This window comes from Triplophysa dalaica, chromosome 4 (assembly GCF_015846415.1).
Source record: "Triplophysa dalaica isolate WHDGS20190420 chromosome 4, ASM1584641v1, whole genome shotgun sequence".
NCBI lineage: Eukaryota > Metazoa > Chordata > Actinopteri > Cypriniformes > Nemacheilidae > Triplophysa > Triplophysa dalaica.
In genome coordinates, this window is record NC_079545.1 from 18,140,735 (window position 1) to 18,156,308 (window position 15,574).

The 15,574-nt window shown below is 35.5% G+C and overlaps 1 protein-coding gene across 2 annotated transcripts in view; it reads left to right on the forward strand.

The window, feature by feature from the left end:
- zmat4a (zinc finger, matrin-type 4a) overlaps positions 1 to 15,334 on the forward strand; it is an 82,408-nt gene extending 67,074 nt beyond the window's left edge. Inside the window, exons 7-8 of one of the 2 annotated variants that reach the window (XM_056746117.1) lie at positions 3,181 to 3,277; positions 13,993 to 15,334. In XM_056746117.1, the coding sequence (XP_056602095.1) occupies positions 3,181 to 3,277; positions 13,993 to 14,020 (125 nt within the window). In that variant the 3' untranslated portion in view covers positions 14,021 to 15,334. Of the gene's footprint in view, positions 1 to 3,180; positions 3,787 to 13,992 lie in introns of those variants that run through there. The other variant, XM_056746116.1, reaches the window with a different exon arrangement.
- Positions 15,335 to 15,574: the final 240 nt, after the last annotated feature.

The window sequence follows — 15,574 nt, forward strand, 5'->3', positions numbered from 1 at the left end:
CAGCGTGACAGGCGGAACGGTTCTCTAAAGTTGATGAATGCTCGGGCAGTGCACCATTATTTCACCTTTTCAAAAAGCGTTTGAGAGGCAGCCTGTCAGAGGGTCAGCTGGGAGTCGCCCCAAGCCTTCGTGTCGCCGCCATTTCCCCTTGATGTCAGTATCCAAGAGCATGTGTGTGAAGAAGGGTTTAAATAATTGACTGTGATTAAGATTCTGGCTGTGATTAGGAATATGCTTATCAACCTTTTAATTTAGGGAATATTGAAGTGTTTATTATAAATATGTTTTTTTTTATTCATACAGTCAGGTCCATAAATATTGGGACATCGACTCAATTCTGCCAATATTTATGGACCTGACTGTATGCCCTCAAAATCTTTAAGGTTTCCCATTCCCTTCCAAACAGCATCTCTTCTCGACAGGTACATAACACAGTTTCATGCTTGTTTCAGACATAATTTTCCCACCCTTCTAATCATTCAAAACCACTGTGACTTTTGATCATTTGTGAAAAAAAAATATATATAGATGAATCGCATGCTATTTCTTTACAAGGACACTAAATGTAGGATAAGATTAACAGCACAGTAAAAAATGAAGTTAACTTAAGAGTTCATGGCAACTCGCTGCTCAGCTTTTTTGAGTTTACTCAACTTTTCAAGTATTTCACCTAACTCAATTAACTGAGTAATGTCACATGACTGTCAATTGAAAAAAAAAATGTTAAACCAACTTAAAATAGATATACAACATTTAGATTTCTGAGTTCACTCAACTATGAACTTAGTTGACCCAACTCAAAAGATTATGCTTTATATATCGTTAATATATAATTGTCATATTAATATATACACACTTTATTTAATAGATATATTATATACACACTCTACTTAAGTAACTTCTTACGGTGATTGTGTTTTAAACATTTTAGCAATGGCCTCAATGTCTCATTTATTTCAGACCTCAACATTGAGCACATAATCATCAATCATGGTAACAATCATCAAACATCATTAAACATCATATAGTTAAAAAAGGAACTTTAAATACTAAAGGTAACTTACAATGACAACAAAAACTAAAAATATAGCCAGCAAAAAATTAAAAAAAATCTGCAATGCATGCTGGGAATTTTCAAACACTAGAATTGTTTTTTGAGATTACAGTTTGGTAAATTGGTGAAACTTCTTGACGCGCCTTTGAACAATCACTTAGCTATCTAATAACAGTTAACAAAATAATCTTTGTTGGTACCACATTTAGATTAATTTTGTTCAGCATACTAAAAATAATACATTTTTCATATTTTTTTACTAAAAAAACTTTGTTCAAGTTACTTACCTTTGTTGGGAGAACAATTTGAAGTCTTATATTTACAGTGAGTGCAGCTATCGTAAGACTTCAGAAGACTTTAGAGCACATCCTAGGGACTAGTTTGTTATGTTAGTTATGGGGCTTCTAATGTGGGAGGACAACAGGGTGAACACAGTTTGAGACAACCTTCAGAACAAATTCCAACAGATTTTAAATAACATTATAGTAAGTAAACAAGGACATGTGTCATGAACAGTAACTTCAAACTTCCAAAGCCAAATTTTTTTTGTTTATGGCCCTGTATATTGATGCATGAAAAGTTTTTTCAGTTGTTGTCGCTGAAACGATTAGCAATTTTCAAAACTCCTGCTGGCTGCCCTGGCAGAAATGATCAGACACTTGTGTGTTATAGGGATAGACACGGAAGGCTTTGTTCCCTCCCTGTCAGTGTCAATTTTTTTTGACAGACTGATCTAATGCAGCGCGAGACCGTATCGTCACAGGCAGCATGCTGTAGATGTATGAGAATGGATAAAATTAGACATAATGATGAATCAATAGTAAAGTGTTCATTTCTCCATGCCCTTCTCCTCCAAACGATGTTTATGGGTTTAACTTAATTTGGAGTGGAGATCGCCAGGGCAATTTTTCACTGTGCAATATTATTAGTGCAACATGACAGCAAATTACACGGGACACTTAATCCATAACAGGGGGTGCTGGCATAAACAGCGCTGATAGCCAGGGTGTTGCTACATCATGTCGTTAGTCACGAGCTTTATAGCTTCCAAAGTCAACAGACCACGACTAGTAATATGAGGTGTTGTTTTGTTAAGTTTCACTTATTTCTCCACCAAAGCTCTCTCCTTTTAAACACTGAACTGGTGTCATGGAGATTGTTGTTTCATGGTCCTGATAAACCTAAATAAATAATAGACTCTTTGCTATAATGTATGTCTCTAATTGATTCTCTCCGCACACACACATTCCCTCCGGGTACGGTAATCAGGAGAGTTGATCAGGCAGAACTGCGAAACACAGCCGAGCATTGACCCGTATTGAGACGCGGCCGAGCGAGAGAAAGAGCTGGACCAGCATTATCTCATTCCCCAGTTAGTCCTTCTGTTCTCAGGAATGACATGATAAGGGTTTATTGACCAGTCTGTTTTTACCTCAGTATGGTGGAGAGACTGTAGAGAGAGAGACTAGACTGAAGAATATGCTTGTAATATTATTTTATCAAACCGTCCTGTTCTTCAAAAAATAATTGTCCTGTTCTTCCAAATTTTCATTTAAAAAGCATTTCTAGATGTATTGTGGTCATTACAGACTAGTCCTTGTTGAAATTCAACAAAATCAAACCTCAGGAATGACATAAAGTCATCCAACAGCAATGTTAAAGACTAACAGTCATGACAAGAAACATGAAGACAAATCATTTCTGAACTTTTCCTAAATATATGTGCAACTATTACTGTTGTATAGTTTAAAAATAAATATAAACTTGTTTTCATTACAGTATTAGAGGTCGGAAAAAATACAGAGCATTTTTTTCTGTCTTTTTGACCTGTTTTTCCCAGTGTTCATTTCTACAAATGAATGCAAAAAGAAACAATATTTTTGTTTGAAATTTGGGAGAAATGTTGGTAGTAGTTCACAGAATTAATATTTTACCTAAACACATACATATAAACAGTAGATTTTAAAATAAAAAAATGGTTCTCTTAATTTTTTCCGCGATTGTCGAGTAGTTGTATAGTTTCTATATTGGATAACAGTGCTTGTATAGATGAGCGATCGCTCCAAGTTGTCTGTGTCTGGCTATGTGTGTTTGTATTTTTACAACTGTGTATCTTTTCTCTTCAGGTCTGAAACGCTGCTACACGTGTGACATCTGCAGCGTCACGCTAAATTCAGTGGCACAGTATCACGCACACCTGCAGGGCTCCAAGCACCAAAACAAGTCAGTTTTGACATGCACACATAACCTGACAAAAATACAAAATTCAACACAAAGAATGCACATACAAAGTATGTAACTGTTACACGGGGTAGGAATAATTTCCTATTGCTCTGACATATGAGGTGTGATGTGAAAGATTAGAGGTTGGCTAGTGTCATTTGTTTGTTCTCTACTTCATTTTTTTATTTTCTGTACTTGTGGAACTGAAAGTGGAATAGATTATACTAAAATGACAGCCTTTATGTACAACAGATTTCCTGGAAATGCAAGTACACCCCAAAGCAATTTTGAAGGATTTTTGAATTTGGGATTGTTCTTAAATTAATCCCTAGAGGAGGAGTTGTACCTGTAACATCATGTACTTTTGTAACTGAGACCTGTCTAAATCAACAATGATCTTTTCTTTATGAGTCTGCAGCTTGCTCCCATTCCATCAGTCTTCTCTCTTGGCAGTGAGTCTGTATGTTTTGTGCTTTCCTCCTCTTTTCGACACTCGGCCTAGAGCAAATTTGAAGTAGTTACTCTGTAATTTTTGTACTGACCCCAATTTCTCTGTTCACACACCCATGCTGCTCATTAACTGTGCAAACATTAGGAGCACATCCAAATCTGAGCGAGCTTAGAGCATCAGTCATCTCATCTCTCTGTAGCCGGTTAAAAAAAAAAAATCTTACCAGTACACAAAAAAATCAGATGCTTTTAAAAATGTGTAGATCTCATACACCAATGAAGTGCATCACGACTTCCATCTGCAGTGGCTCTCAAATGTCCAGAGTTTTGTGTCAGCTCCTGCCACCAGATTGGATGTCTTCCCTGTCCCGTGGACAAGTAACATATGTTTAGTGGGTGTCCCACACTGATCTTTATGCAGGTGATATTATAAATAAAGTAGATAAATAAATATCTGTCTCAAGTCTACTTTATAAATAAAGTAGACTTGACACTTGATATTTTAAAGCGTGTCACCTCCATGAGCTGAGTGACTGACACGCATGCGTATTGACATACAGCTGCTCTCAGTTCTATTAATCTAACCCTTGTGTCATGCTTCAGTTATCCTGACCAGTCTGTTCCCTTCTTTTCTAATATACTCAGTGTCACATGCTTCATGCCAAACGCAAAAGGGTGGAACAAATGTTCCCTCAGGCACCTAAATGAACAGCCTGCTGCACATACAGTACAGTACAGTACAGACGATCATATATACGAAACAAACACACATTTCATTGCCAGGTTTTCGATTAAGTACATTTACATTTGTTTATTTAGCAGTGCTTTTATCCAAAGTGACTTACAAATGAGGAAATGTCTCAAGCAATTTGTCATAAAAGCCAACAATACATGTAGTGCACAATGCCAGGTTTAGAATATGCATTGGTTTAATACACAATCTTAATCAGAAGTGAAAAAATAGTCTTTATTTTATCATAAACATGTCTGTTACAATTTTTCATCAATTTATTAAATTGGCTTTGTAAAACATCTGCTCTTTAAACTGTCTGTAGAATTTATTAAAGAAATACTCCAGCCAAAAACAAATTCTGTCATGTCATCATTTACTCACCCTCAAGTTGTTCTAAACCAGTATAAATATCTTTGTTCTGTTGAACAAAAAAAGGATATTTAGAAAAATGTTAAAAACTGACATTTCTGGGACATCATTGACTGCCAAAATTTGATATTTTGAAGAATAAAACAAGCAGCTATACTATTCCTATACTTTTTATTTATTTTCTTTTTGGAAGTCAATGATGTCCCAGAAATGTAATTTGCTAACATTTCTGCAAATAACTTTCATGGTGTTCAACGGTACAAAGAAATGTTGTATACAGGTTTGGAACAATAAAATTCAAGGAGGAAATTCAATTCTAACTCTTTGTAGGGGTTGATGAAACAAATTACCCTCTCATGATAAGGATACGGATAATTCTCCCAATCAATAGACACACTCCACATCTCCTCCAGCAGCTTAAATCAAAACCTTGCCTCTTACCAAATCAATCAAGCCCACGGCCAGCAGACGAGCTAAATATGTTGCTCCTTCCGAATTAAGTACAACCTCTTCTTTGGTCATTTGGTTGAGCTCTGAAGGGTGTATTTATTCACCACTTTCTATTAGTTTAGTAAATTCTTAATTTATTAGGTTCATCTGGGAGCAGATCACTGCTGATGAGTGTAATACTGTATCTCTTTCCAGTTGTGTGTGATTTGTGATGGACCAGACAGTGGTAATATGATGTCTGTTGTGAAGATAGATTGAATCTCTGTTACAAAACCTTGTTAACCACCTTGCTGTCTACCACCTACATAGGAACTGAAAAGGAACTGTATAAGTGAATTATTTTGAAATGCTTTATATAGACAGCACACAGAAACACCGGGCATAAAATGAGCTCTAAACTCTAAAATGACCGTATATCGACTGTATAAAATAAATTCAGTGCCATAGAAGAACCATTTTTGGTTTCCCAAACAACCAAAGATGAAAATGTCTATTTCTTTCCTACCTTTTTATAGTCTAATCAAATGTTTTGCTGCACAAAAAAGTTTGTTTTGAAAGAGAAACATTTCTGCAGATGTTATCCATACAGCAAAAGGGGGCTCTTCTATGGCATTGTTTAGCACTAGTAGGAAAACTGCTTTATACATTTGTTCTGTTCAACACAAAACAAGATATTTAGAAAAATGTGGATTTTTTTGGACTACCGTTGTCCTTTTTCCTAATATGGTAATCAATAGAACTATTTGGTTACAAGCATTCCTACAAATATATTTCTCTGTGTTCATCAGAACAATGAAATCTATACCCCTTTATAACAACTTGAGGGTGAGTAAATGATGACAATTAAAATTTTGGGGGCGAACTGTTCTTTTAAGAGTGTATTTTAGTTTTTCTCTCTTGTAGTGGGGTGTGTTTTGCAATATGAACACAGGCCTATTAAAGGAGTTGTGGACTTGGTGATTTTAAAACTATTTGTTAAAAAAATCAGTTGTTGGGCAATACCTAAAAATCAGCATTCAAAACTTGATTCACAATGCAGCATTTAAGTACATAAAAAAGTAACCTTACAATAAAGACGATAGAGAGGCAAAAGGAACAAAATATCAGACTTAATGAATACAGCATTAGTCAGCAATCCACCTCAAGCAAAATGAGTTTTACATCACATTTTAATCTAAATGCTATCAAGCTTGCATAGGGGTCAGAGTACACTTTTTAATCATTGTTTCTTGATACAGAGGTCTTCATACAGCTAAATTCCTCTAAAAAACAAACAATGTAACCTGTTTCTATTTAATGCTGTCTACACACGCATATTCAAATGGCCAAAAGCTCAAGGGTTTGATGTACATCTAATTAACACAGAAAACACAGAATGTAAGAGGGTCTGAACAGAATAAGAAAGTGAAAAGAGTCATTCCTCCTCTGCTTCGGTGTCAATAGGTCAAGACTAGTCGACAGACTCGTTATCATGGCATCATTACACTTATGTTCTGTCATTCATCAATGTCCCATCACCACATCACACACACCCACAACACATGTCCTGTACATAAAGAAACACTTATCTGTCTTTATACACGTGCTGTTCTGATAAGAGTTAGGAGATGTTAATGGGTTGCACATTACACACTGGGCCAATCCAATTGGAACTTGCATTGCTATGCCCTACTCACTATGAAGGGCAACCCTCATGTAGTAAAGACTTTGAAAGGAGCAAGGCATTGTTGTTTTATATGTGAACAAAAACTTTCCCTCATAAAATGTGTTTATCATTCCTGTGTGTTTCTGTAGCTCAGGTGGCGAAGCATTGCGTTAGAAGCTCAAAGGTCACGGGTTTCATCACAGGGAACATAGTCTGACAGTATGAAGTTTATATCTTAAATGCACTTTAAGTCACTTTGGATAAAAGCATATGTAAGACGTGTCAAATTTAATTTAAACAGAATTTTGGATTGTCTCGCCATGTATCCCTTAAAATCCCAAGTTAGATCTTACAATATTTACTACAGGATCATACTTATTTCCTGTACACATTTGCTGGATGGCCCTTCATAAAGGGACATAACTGCTCACCCCACCCACCAATAGTTGTTTTCTATTAATACTTGATACACTAAATACACTCTAAAATTGTAGCGGTTATTTTATGTGTAACAATTTATTAAAATAAATGATTGTTAATTTTAAAGCTGTGACCTCAGTAAAATATGCTGTTTAAATTGTGTTAATTTAAATAAAAACCCAGTAACAAATAAAATATTTCTATAAAAATTCACCAAAAAATATAAATTGTATATTCAAAATATAATGTTTTAATTAAATCCTTTTTTTTTCATTAAATAAACCTAAATAATGTATGTGCATTTTAGAGAAATTAACTGTTGGATTTTAATACATTTTTAACATGTCCCCACTGAAAAAATAGTGATATGATTTGAACATGATTTTAATTTAATATAAATGTTTATTTTATAATATTTACCAAGGCTCATAAACTCACATTATTTTTTGTATGGTGTATTTTTCATGTTTCACATTTAGAACAATTGAATAAAGATGCTAAATAACAAGCTTTCCACAACAGACACTCTTAAGCTTTGCAAGTTTCTATAAATGCATTAGGGATCTCTTCTGGTCTGTATTTTTCTCATCTTCCTTTATTTTTCTGTTTCAGTACATTAAACTGAACGGTACACAATAAGATGTCAGCCTTATAACTTCATCCACATCTCCCCCATGAGCATTCAGTAAACCTGTCCTCAAACCTCCACTTTCACCCTCCTGGTTAATGAAATCTTTTCATCCTGGGTCCCTCTCCTGTCTGTCAACTTGTTCCCTGTGGTTCTTATGCTCAGCAACCTAAAAATCAGGATGATCTCTATCAGCTCAGCCACCTGACAGTTTGTTGATTCCAGCGTCATCGTATCTTTAATGAGCTATTTGCCTTCAATCTCATCTGCCACCTTTTTTGCACACTAGTGTGGCTGATTTGTTTGTTCCAAAGATGTAAGCTCCCGGGGGGAAGCTTGATTTTTCGGATGTAAAATAAACATGTCTACACTCCAAGAGAAATAAAACATGAAATATTGATTTCGTTATAGTGAAAACAAATAGACTGAGACAGTCTTCAAACAACATTGTTTGCTTTTGGCCTCATATCTTTATGACACAAGACGACAAGTGAGGGGACAAAAATCTGTGGCAGTGAGTGTTTGTGCGATATATGAGACAAACAATGATTAAGCCTTTAAACCAGGGGTCCGCGGCCCAGAGGGGGTCCGCAGTGAAACTGCAAGGGGACTCCTCATTACTGTTTACTCACAGGCACTTACTTACTTTTTGTTAAAAATGTAAAGTATGGGTAAAAAACTAATACAACCATGTTTTCATTAAGCTGTGCATGTGCTCAGCCATGCAGACTCATTGTAGCTCCCACGCATGTCAATTTTAACCTGTGTGCGTGATGACAAAAACATTCATTCACGCAGCGGAAGCAAGCAATGGAAGAAACGTAACACGTGCGTCATAAAATCCGGTAGGGTTAGAATCAGTGTATTCTCTGTCTCTTTCCTGATAAGTTCAGAGTACGCATGAAATGAGTTGCGTGCAAATAAAGTGCATTCCCATATTTTTCTGAACTTCTGTTCAAATTTGTTAAAGCTGTAAAGCGCTAATTTGACAGTCAAATGACACATTTTTTATATATATAAAAAATATATAACACATAATAAAATGGTCTGATATCAAAACAGAATGCATCAAATCTGAACTGATTTCTTTCGCATTCACAGACAACCTCTACCTCCACTAGAATAGTTTTTGTGCCATTAGTTTTTGTCTTCCATCTCATTGAAGCCTTAATAAAAATTAAGGTAAAAATAAATCATTAATTGTCCATCTCACTGTAAAATGAAAATGTTTGATGCTGCAAATCCCTTAGAAATAATCAATCTATATAAGAAAATTAAAATAATACACTGAAAAGTATTTGGCCTATGTGCAACCATAACATAATAGTTGTAATGTAATGTCTTAACATAATATTGCTGTGACAATATGGTTGTTTCTATTTAAATATCTCCTTTTAACCATTCAGTATAGGGGGGCCTGCTCCATGCATATCTCATCTAAGGGGTCCTTGACCCGAAAAACGTTGAAGACCCCTGCTTCGAACGTAACATCATCAAACTGTAAAATGTGTGTATATAAAAAATTGGTGACTAAATGGCATTGATGTGCTATACTTGTTGGACTAATGAGGGATGGCATCTTTACTCTAAATGTGCTCTGGAAATAGTATAGCATCGCTTAAATGGGTCAGATGAGTAAAGGTCTATTAATAGGGCCATACACATGAGCACTTTCACAATCCCACAGTTTAAATGGACATTTATGCCCCAAGAATGTCATTTTTCAACCTAGTTGCAGTTGCAGATCACCATGACTGTGTGATGTCTCTATCCTAAGACACCCACCCTCCTTTCAAGCATAAAGACTAGAACACTTAACATTGTTTAAGCTTTGCATCAGGAGAAAAATAATATCACCACTGTAGCAGTTACGTTACTCGCTCATAGAGTCCTGCTTATATAGAGGTCTTTATCCTTTAAATCTTTTTGGGTTTGACCCTGTGAGTAATCAGAATTCAAAATTCATGATCTTAATCAATAGTGCAGTCTCATTGGCAAACTGTAATAAATCTCCATAAAAGGGAAGGAAGGAGTCGGGAACCGGAAGACATTTTAAACATTTAATAAAGTAATATAACAGCCGGCGGCCCCTCACGGACGACCGCCGGCGAACAACAACACAGTAAAACATAAATACATATACAAACACTTCGGGCCCGGCCCTCTCTCTTCGATGGTCTGGTCGCTCGTTCCTTTTATATACTCCCAATCACCTACGTGATTCGAGCCCGAGTGCGCACAGCTGGCGCTCATTCACAATTACTCACCGGACTCGAACCACGGTCTCGCCCCGCCTACTCAACTACACAAACCTTTTGGAAACATGTTTCTTTAAATGAATAGTATACAAACAATGTTACCTTTCTTTCAGAACTGACTCTTACATGCTGTATTCATAGAGACCTGCACTAGTTAAAATCAGGATGGTTTCGTGATTGTGCAACTTAAAACTTGGAAAATAACACTCGAGGAAGAATTGATGGTACTGTAGGTAGGAGGAGCGGGTTGATGGAGGTCAGTGCTGGTTGGGCAACAGCAATTTAATTTAAACGTGAGACCTTAAGTGGAGAAGAATTTTATGTAAAATGTAGGTCCAGACTCCTTTGTTTTGCTTAATTTGGATTTTGAGACATGTATGATTCTGACTGTACAGTGGATGGGCATGTTTTTATAGTACTGTATGAAAACATTGTATGAACTTCACCTTACTGTAGATTTTTATTTTTTTCTAGGCATGTCAAACGATTCATCAAAATTAATCGCATTCCGAATAAAATTTTGTGTTGACATAATATGTGTCTGTATACTTTGCTTATTGATTTTGTTATCAATACACATACACATACACAATGTAAATACACATACATGCATATATTAAAGACAATTAATAAACATTTATATATAATGGAAAGTATTGTTAAAAAAAATACATATTTTTCTAAATATATTTCCTATAAAATGAGTATGCAGAGTACATAGACAAATATTATGTAAGGGACAATGTCCGGCAGCCGGTTCATTTCGCCGGTTCATATTTAATTCGTATAATAAGTAGTAATAATAGTAGTAATAGTATTAATAAGTATACATCAACTTTTATTCTGGATGTGATTAATCGCGATTAATGATTTGACAGCTTTAGTGTTTACACAAAAATATAAAAAGAGGATTTTTCAACTGTGCTATTAGTATACTTGCAATCTAGAAATAAACTAGTAGTACAGTAGAGTGTAAACTTGAACTTTACCCAGGTATACTTAATAAGATTAAGTGGACGTATACATATATTTTGTTAGGTTTTAAGGATACATTTTATAGACATTGATAAACATAGGCTTTTTATTGAATGAGAAATGTCCTTTTGTACTCCACAGAAGAAAGCAAGTTATGAGTTATGACAGAATTGCTATCTTTGGGTGAATGTTATCTGAAGTATAGGTCCAAAGAAGCCATACAGACAGTTTTCTCACTTGCCTTTTTGTAAACCTGTTTAAATCTGCCAGAAAAAACATGCTTTTGTTGTGTTAAAAGTGCAGTCAGTCAGAAAGCCAAGAAAGGAGAGTGCATTTCAAAAAAGACACTTTTTCCTTAAACGCATTTCCAGGTTGTGCTGGGATTCATGTCAGACACTTATAGCAAACCTAATAAAACACTGAAATGTGCATGAGCTGTCTCAGCTGCAGGATACATCTAGACCAACTGTTTGATCTCAAGGTTTTATTGCTGTAAAAAAGCAATAATTTAGGACCGTACCATCTATTGCTTTTTCTTTATTGTGCATTAAAATGAAATTTACAAAATCACAGGGGCCACTATGACATATTTAGCTCTCCAATGCAGTGCTTCTTAGATTTCTACTTTTTGTCAAAAGTTTCGAAGCTTATTGCATTCCAAGTAATATTCAAGTAATATTTAAATAGTAATCATATTAAAAACAACAGTCTGAAAGAGGTACAAACTTTTTTATTAAAATTTTGAAGAAGGTTTTGTAGAATAGTTATTAATATTCGTAGTTAGTCGCATAAGTGGTTGCCAAAAGGCCTTGACCTGAGAAAGCTGTAGCATATAGAACTTGTTAATCTACGTCATGGTTGTGTTGAATATTGCGCCAACTTGGGAGGATGGCTGCTAGTACTTCAATGCAGTGTTTTGTTTTTCTAGTTTAATTAGGATATATAACTATGGTAAACTATGGACTATGGTCGGTCTTGCTGTGTTAAAAAGCTGCAATAGCATTACGCAGAGCCGTTCGGGAAAAGCCCATGATTCATTAACTTTCGATTTCTTCATATATCAAACAAAACAAGTAAAGGTACATATCAAAACAACAATAGCAGTGGAGTATTTTCTTCCCAAGATGCTGTCGCCACAGCAACATAAAACTTCACATTCTCTTTAAGACAAGTGAATTTTTTTGGAGTGGGTGGACCTCGTCTTTTACTGAGCTGTTTAATAGAGATTGTGTGTTATAGAGTTCCTCTGTATAACCCTCTGAGGCGTGGCATTTTGAAATGAGGGATGCTTTTATTGGTAATGACTGAAAAACAAATTGCCCTTTGAAGGTGTATCAGGGGATTTCCTTTCTAAAGGTAAAGAAGATAAACAGTTTTGTGACGGTCTTTGCATAAAGTGATCTTACCCCCAGTTCTTCTAAATGTCACATGAGGATATTTTCACAAGGCTTTTTTATCGCTTTCTTTGGCTAATGTATGTTGTAACAATTCTAGAGCGACAGAGATTAAGGCTGTAATTAAAACTCTGTAAGTGTTCTCAGTGGTGTTGTTATTACTCCACGTAATCAGTTCAAGCATTACTCTAGTGATCTGCTTTCTCATTACCAACCCATGTTAACATGTTAACCTGTTATTCCTGTTATTACTTGGTTTTGGAATCCTAAACTATTTATTCACCAAATTACATAGTTTACATCGATATCACTTCAAGGCCACCATTGACTACCATAGTAGAAACAAAAATTGCTTTACTGAGTGCTTTGTTACTAATTACGTTTCCTACTATGGTAGTCAATGGTGGCCAAGAACGGTTTGGTTACAATCATTCTTCCAAATATCTTTCTCTGTGTTCATCAGAACAAAGAAATGGATACAGATTTGGAACGGAGAGCAAATGAAGACCTTTAACCGTTGTCAAATAATTGATGAAAACTGTATTCAAATAATAACTGTGTAATTTTTCGTATGAATTGGATGTAGTTAAATTTTTTCATGTATTTTCCGATCTTTAGTTAGATTTAGAACTGAGAATTCAATATTTTACTGTTTTCACTGTTTGTCGCTTTATCTTTTTTTGCCACCTATCATCTTAACACAACCTATTATACCACAGTGTCAAACCAATTCAGACCAACAGTAAAACTCTTGACAACCGTAAGACCGTTTTAAAATTAGCTTGTTACAAGGGCAAAGTCACTTAGCATTATTTCACTGTAAATATTTAATGAGATGTTAACATGCTTTACAGGGTATAGAACTGATTCTTTAGGAAAATGTTTGGCCTCAAGCATAATCTTGCCTTCATCTTTTACAGCAAGATCGCTACCTAAATTTCTCTTGTTGCATCAGAGTACTGCGCTTATGATAATGTGTAATGACACAACACCCTTGTGTTTTACACCGCACACTATCATCTTTGGTTTCAGTGTAATTTTTCACAGGCTTTCCCAGTCCTGTCATTGTGAAGGAGGTGGGGATGTAATTTTGTGTGGAGGGTTACATTTACTGTGTTTTGACTTTCGCCTAGCTTTTAACCTGCTTGACAGAGATACAGAAACGAACCCAAATCACTTCAGGCTGTAATACAGAGCTCTGAAAGGCTATTCTCGAGCTTGCTGGCAAAATGACTGGGTTGAAAGGAATTCAAGGGTGTAGACTAGTGTATTAATTCCACTCTTTCAATGTGGCAGAACATCCTGCATTATAAATAATGATGAGTGAGATAATGTACGTTGATTTTATAATATACTTTATCATACAAATATGATTGTTTTTTTCTCTTTTTAGCCTAAAAAATCAACTGTGTGTCCAGTGAGCCATAGGAGAACCAAGATGATTGGATTGATGTCAGACAAGCTGTGAACAGCTTGCCCTAGATTTTCTGCCTCTGTTATCTTTCCCTCTCATAATTTTGCTCCATTTCACTTTGTTGACTTGCTCTCAACTTGACCGCAAAAGAAGATCCTCTTAAAAATCAGCCTTTATTCATTCCCAACGTCCCTCTGCCTCCAAGCCTCTTCTGCCGCAGTCCTGCTCCTCATGACATCAGACATCATGCCCTAAAACTCTGGAGCAGATGTGACTTCATCAAGTGATGCCCACCTGCCAGTTTCTCTATTACATTACCAGACGTTTATATACTGTATCTAATCTCAGTCAGTTGTTGTGTGCATGACTGAATACGCTACTTGTGGTCACTCTTTCTGCTAAGCAACATCTGTCCAAAAATCTGCCAAACTTTTTGTTTAGAAAATTGAAACAAAAAATGAACTTCTACGGAAGCTGTCGCCCACGATTCACTTTTATGTCTTATTTTTTAATGTGTGCATTGGGGGTTCTACAGAAACACTTTGCTAGATGTGTTTATGTATGTATGTATAGCTGTTTTGGTGTGTTTGATGAATGGGCATTTGAGATGATTTATAAACGTGAACTCACAGCTAATATAGACTTATGTAGATTTCTGGTCTGGTTTTTAATAAATTTTTGAAGTTTTCAACAGATTTAAATGAGGTTGCATTATAATCTAAAAAGTTGTGTCGACTTAAGCAGAGTTTAAAACAGCTAAATTCTTCATCTGGTTGTTGGTCACATATTTCCATTTGCTATACATGCCTGCTGTTTCCTTTGTCGTGTGAGCGAAGATTACTGTAATCGTCAGTCTCCGAATATTCTAATAATACTTTGAATTATTATTAGAAGTGTACTGTAGAAGATATATTTAATATATTTATTCAACTGTCATAAGCTGCAAAACTAGTGTGTTCTCAAGCTTTTACATTTGCACTGATTGCGTCTCTTTATTTTCTCTCTTAAAAAAAGAGCGATCATCGTAATGAGAACTTTTGACTTTATATTATTCTTGATAGAAAGATGTCAGTTTATTCCTTGGTGCAATCAAGAAATAACAAAATCACGGAAATTATTAAAAAAACAGAAAACTATAAAAAGTAAAGATTACTCAGCCAAGCATGGTAGAACCTAATCTGTTATGATGTATATAAAGATTCGAATTTTAACAAACAAGTGCACAAATACTTTATCAGCTCTCTGTTTCAAAGATGGAGAAATCCATTTATGCATTGTTTCATTGGAACTGATGTGTTTTCCCTTTAAGAGAGCAGGCTGTTGTTCTCCCTCTCTGTGCTCTGGTTCATGTGATGGATTGTGTCTGAAATAAAATAAAAGGCACTTCAAAACCTTTTTTGGTGACAGTGTTTGATTTCTACATTAATTCAAGAAGACCGAATGTTTACGGTAAGTATTCCCCCGTTCTAAAATATGGAATGTCCTGCCGTGCCGTGAGTGGCACAGGTTCATAACTCTCTCTGTAGACAGAACAGACCTTCATCAAACTTAATTAACATTC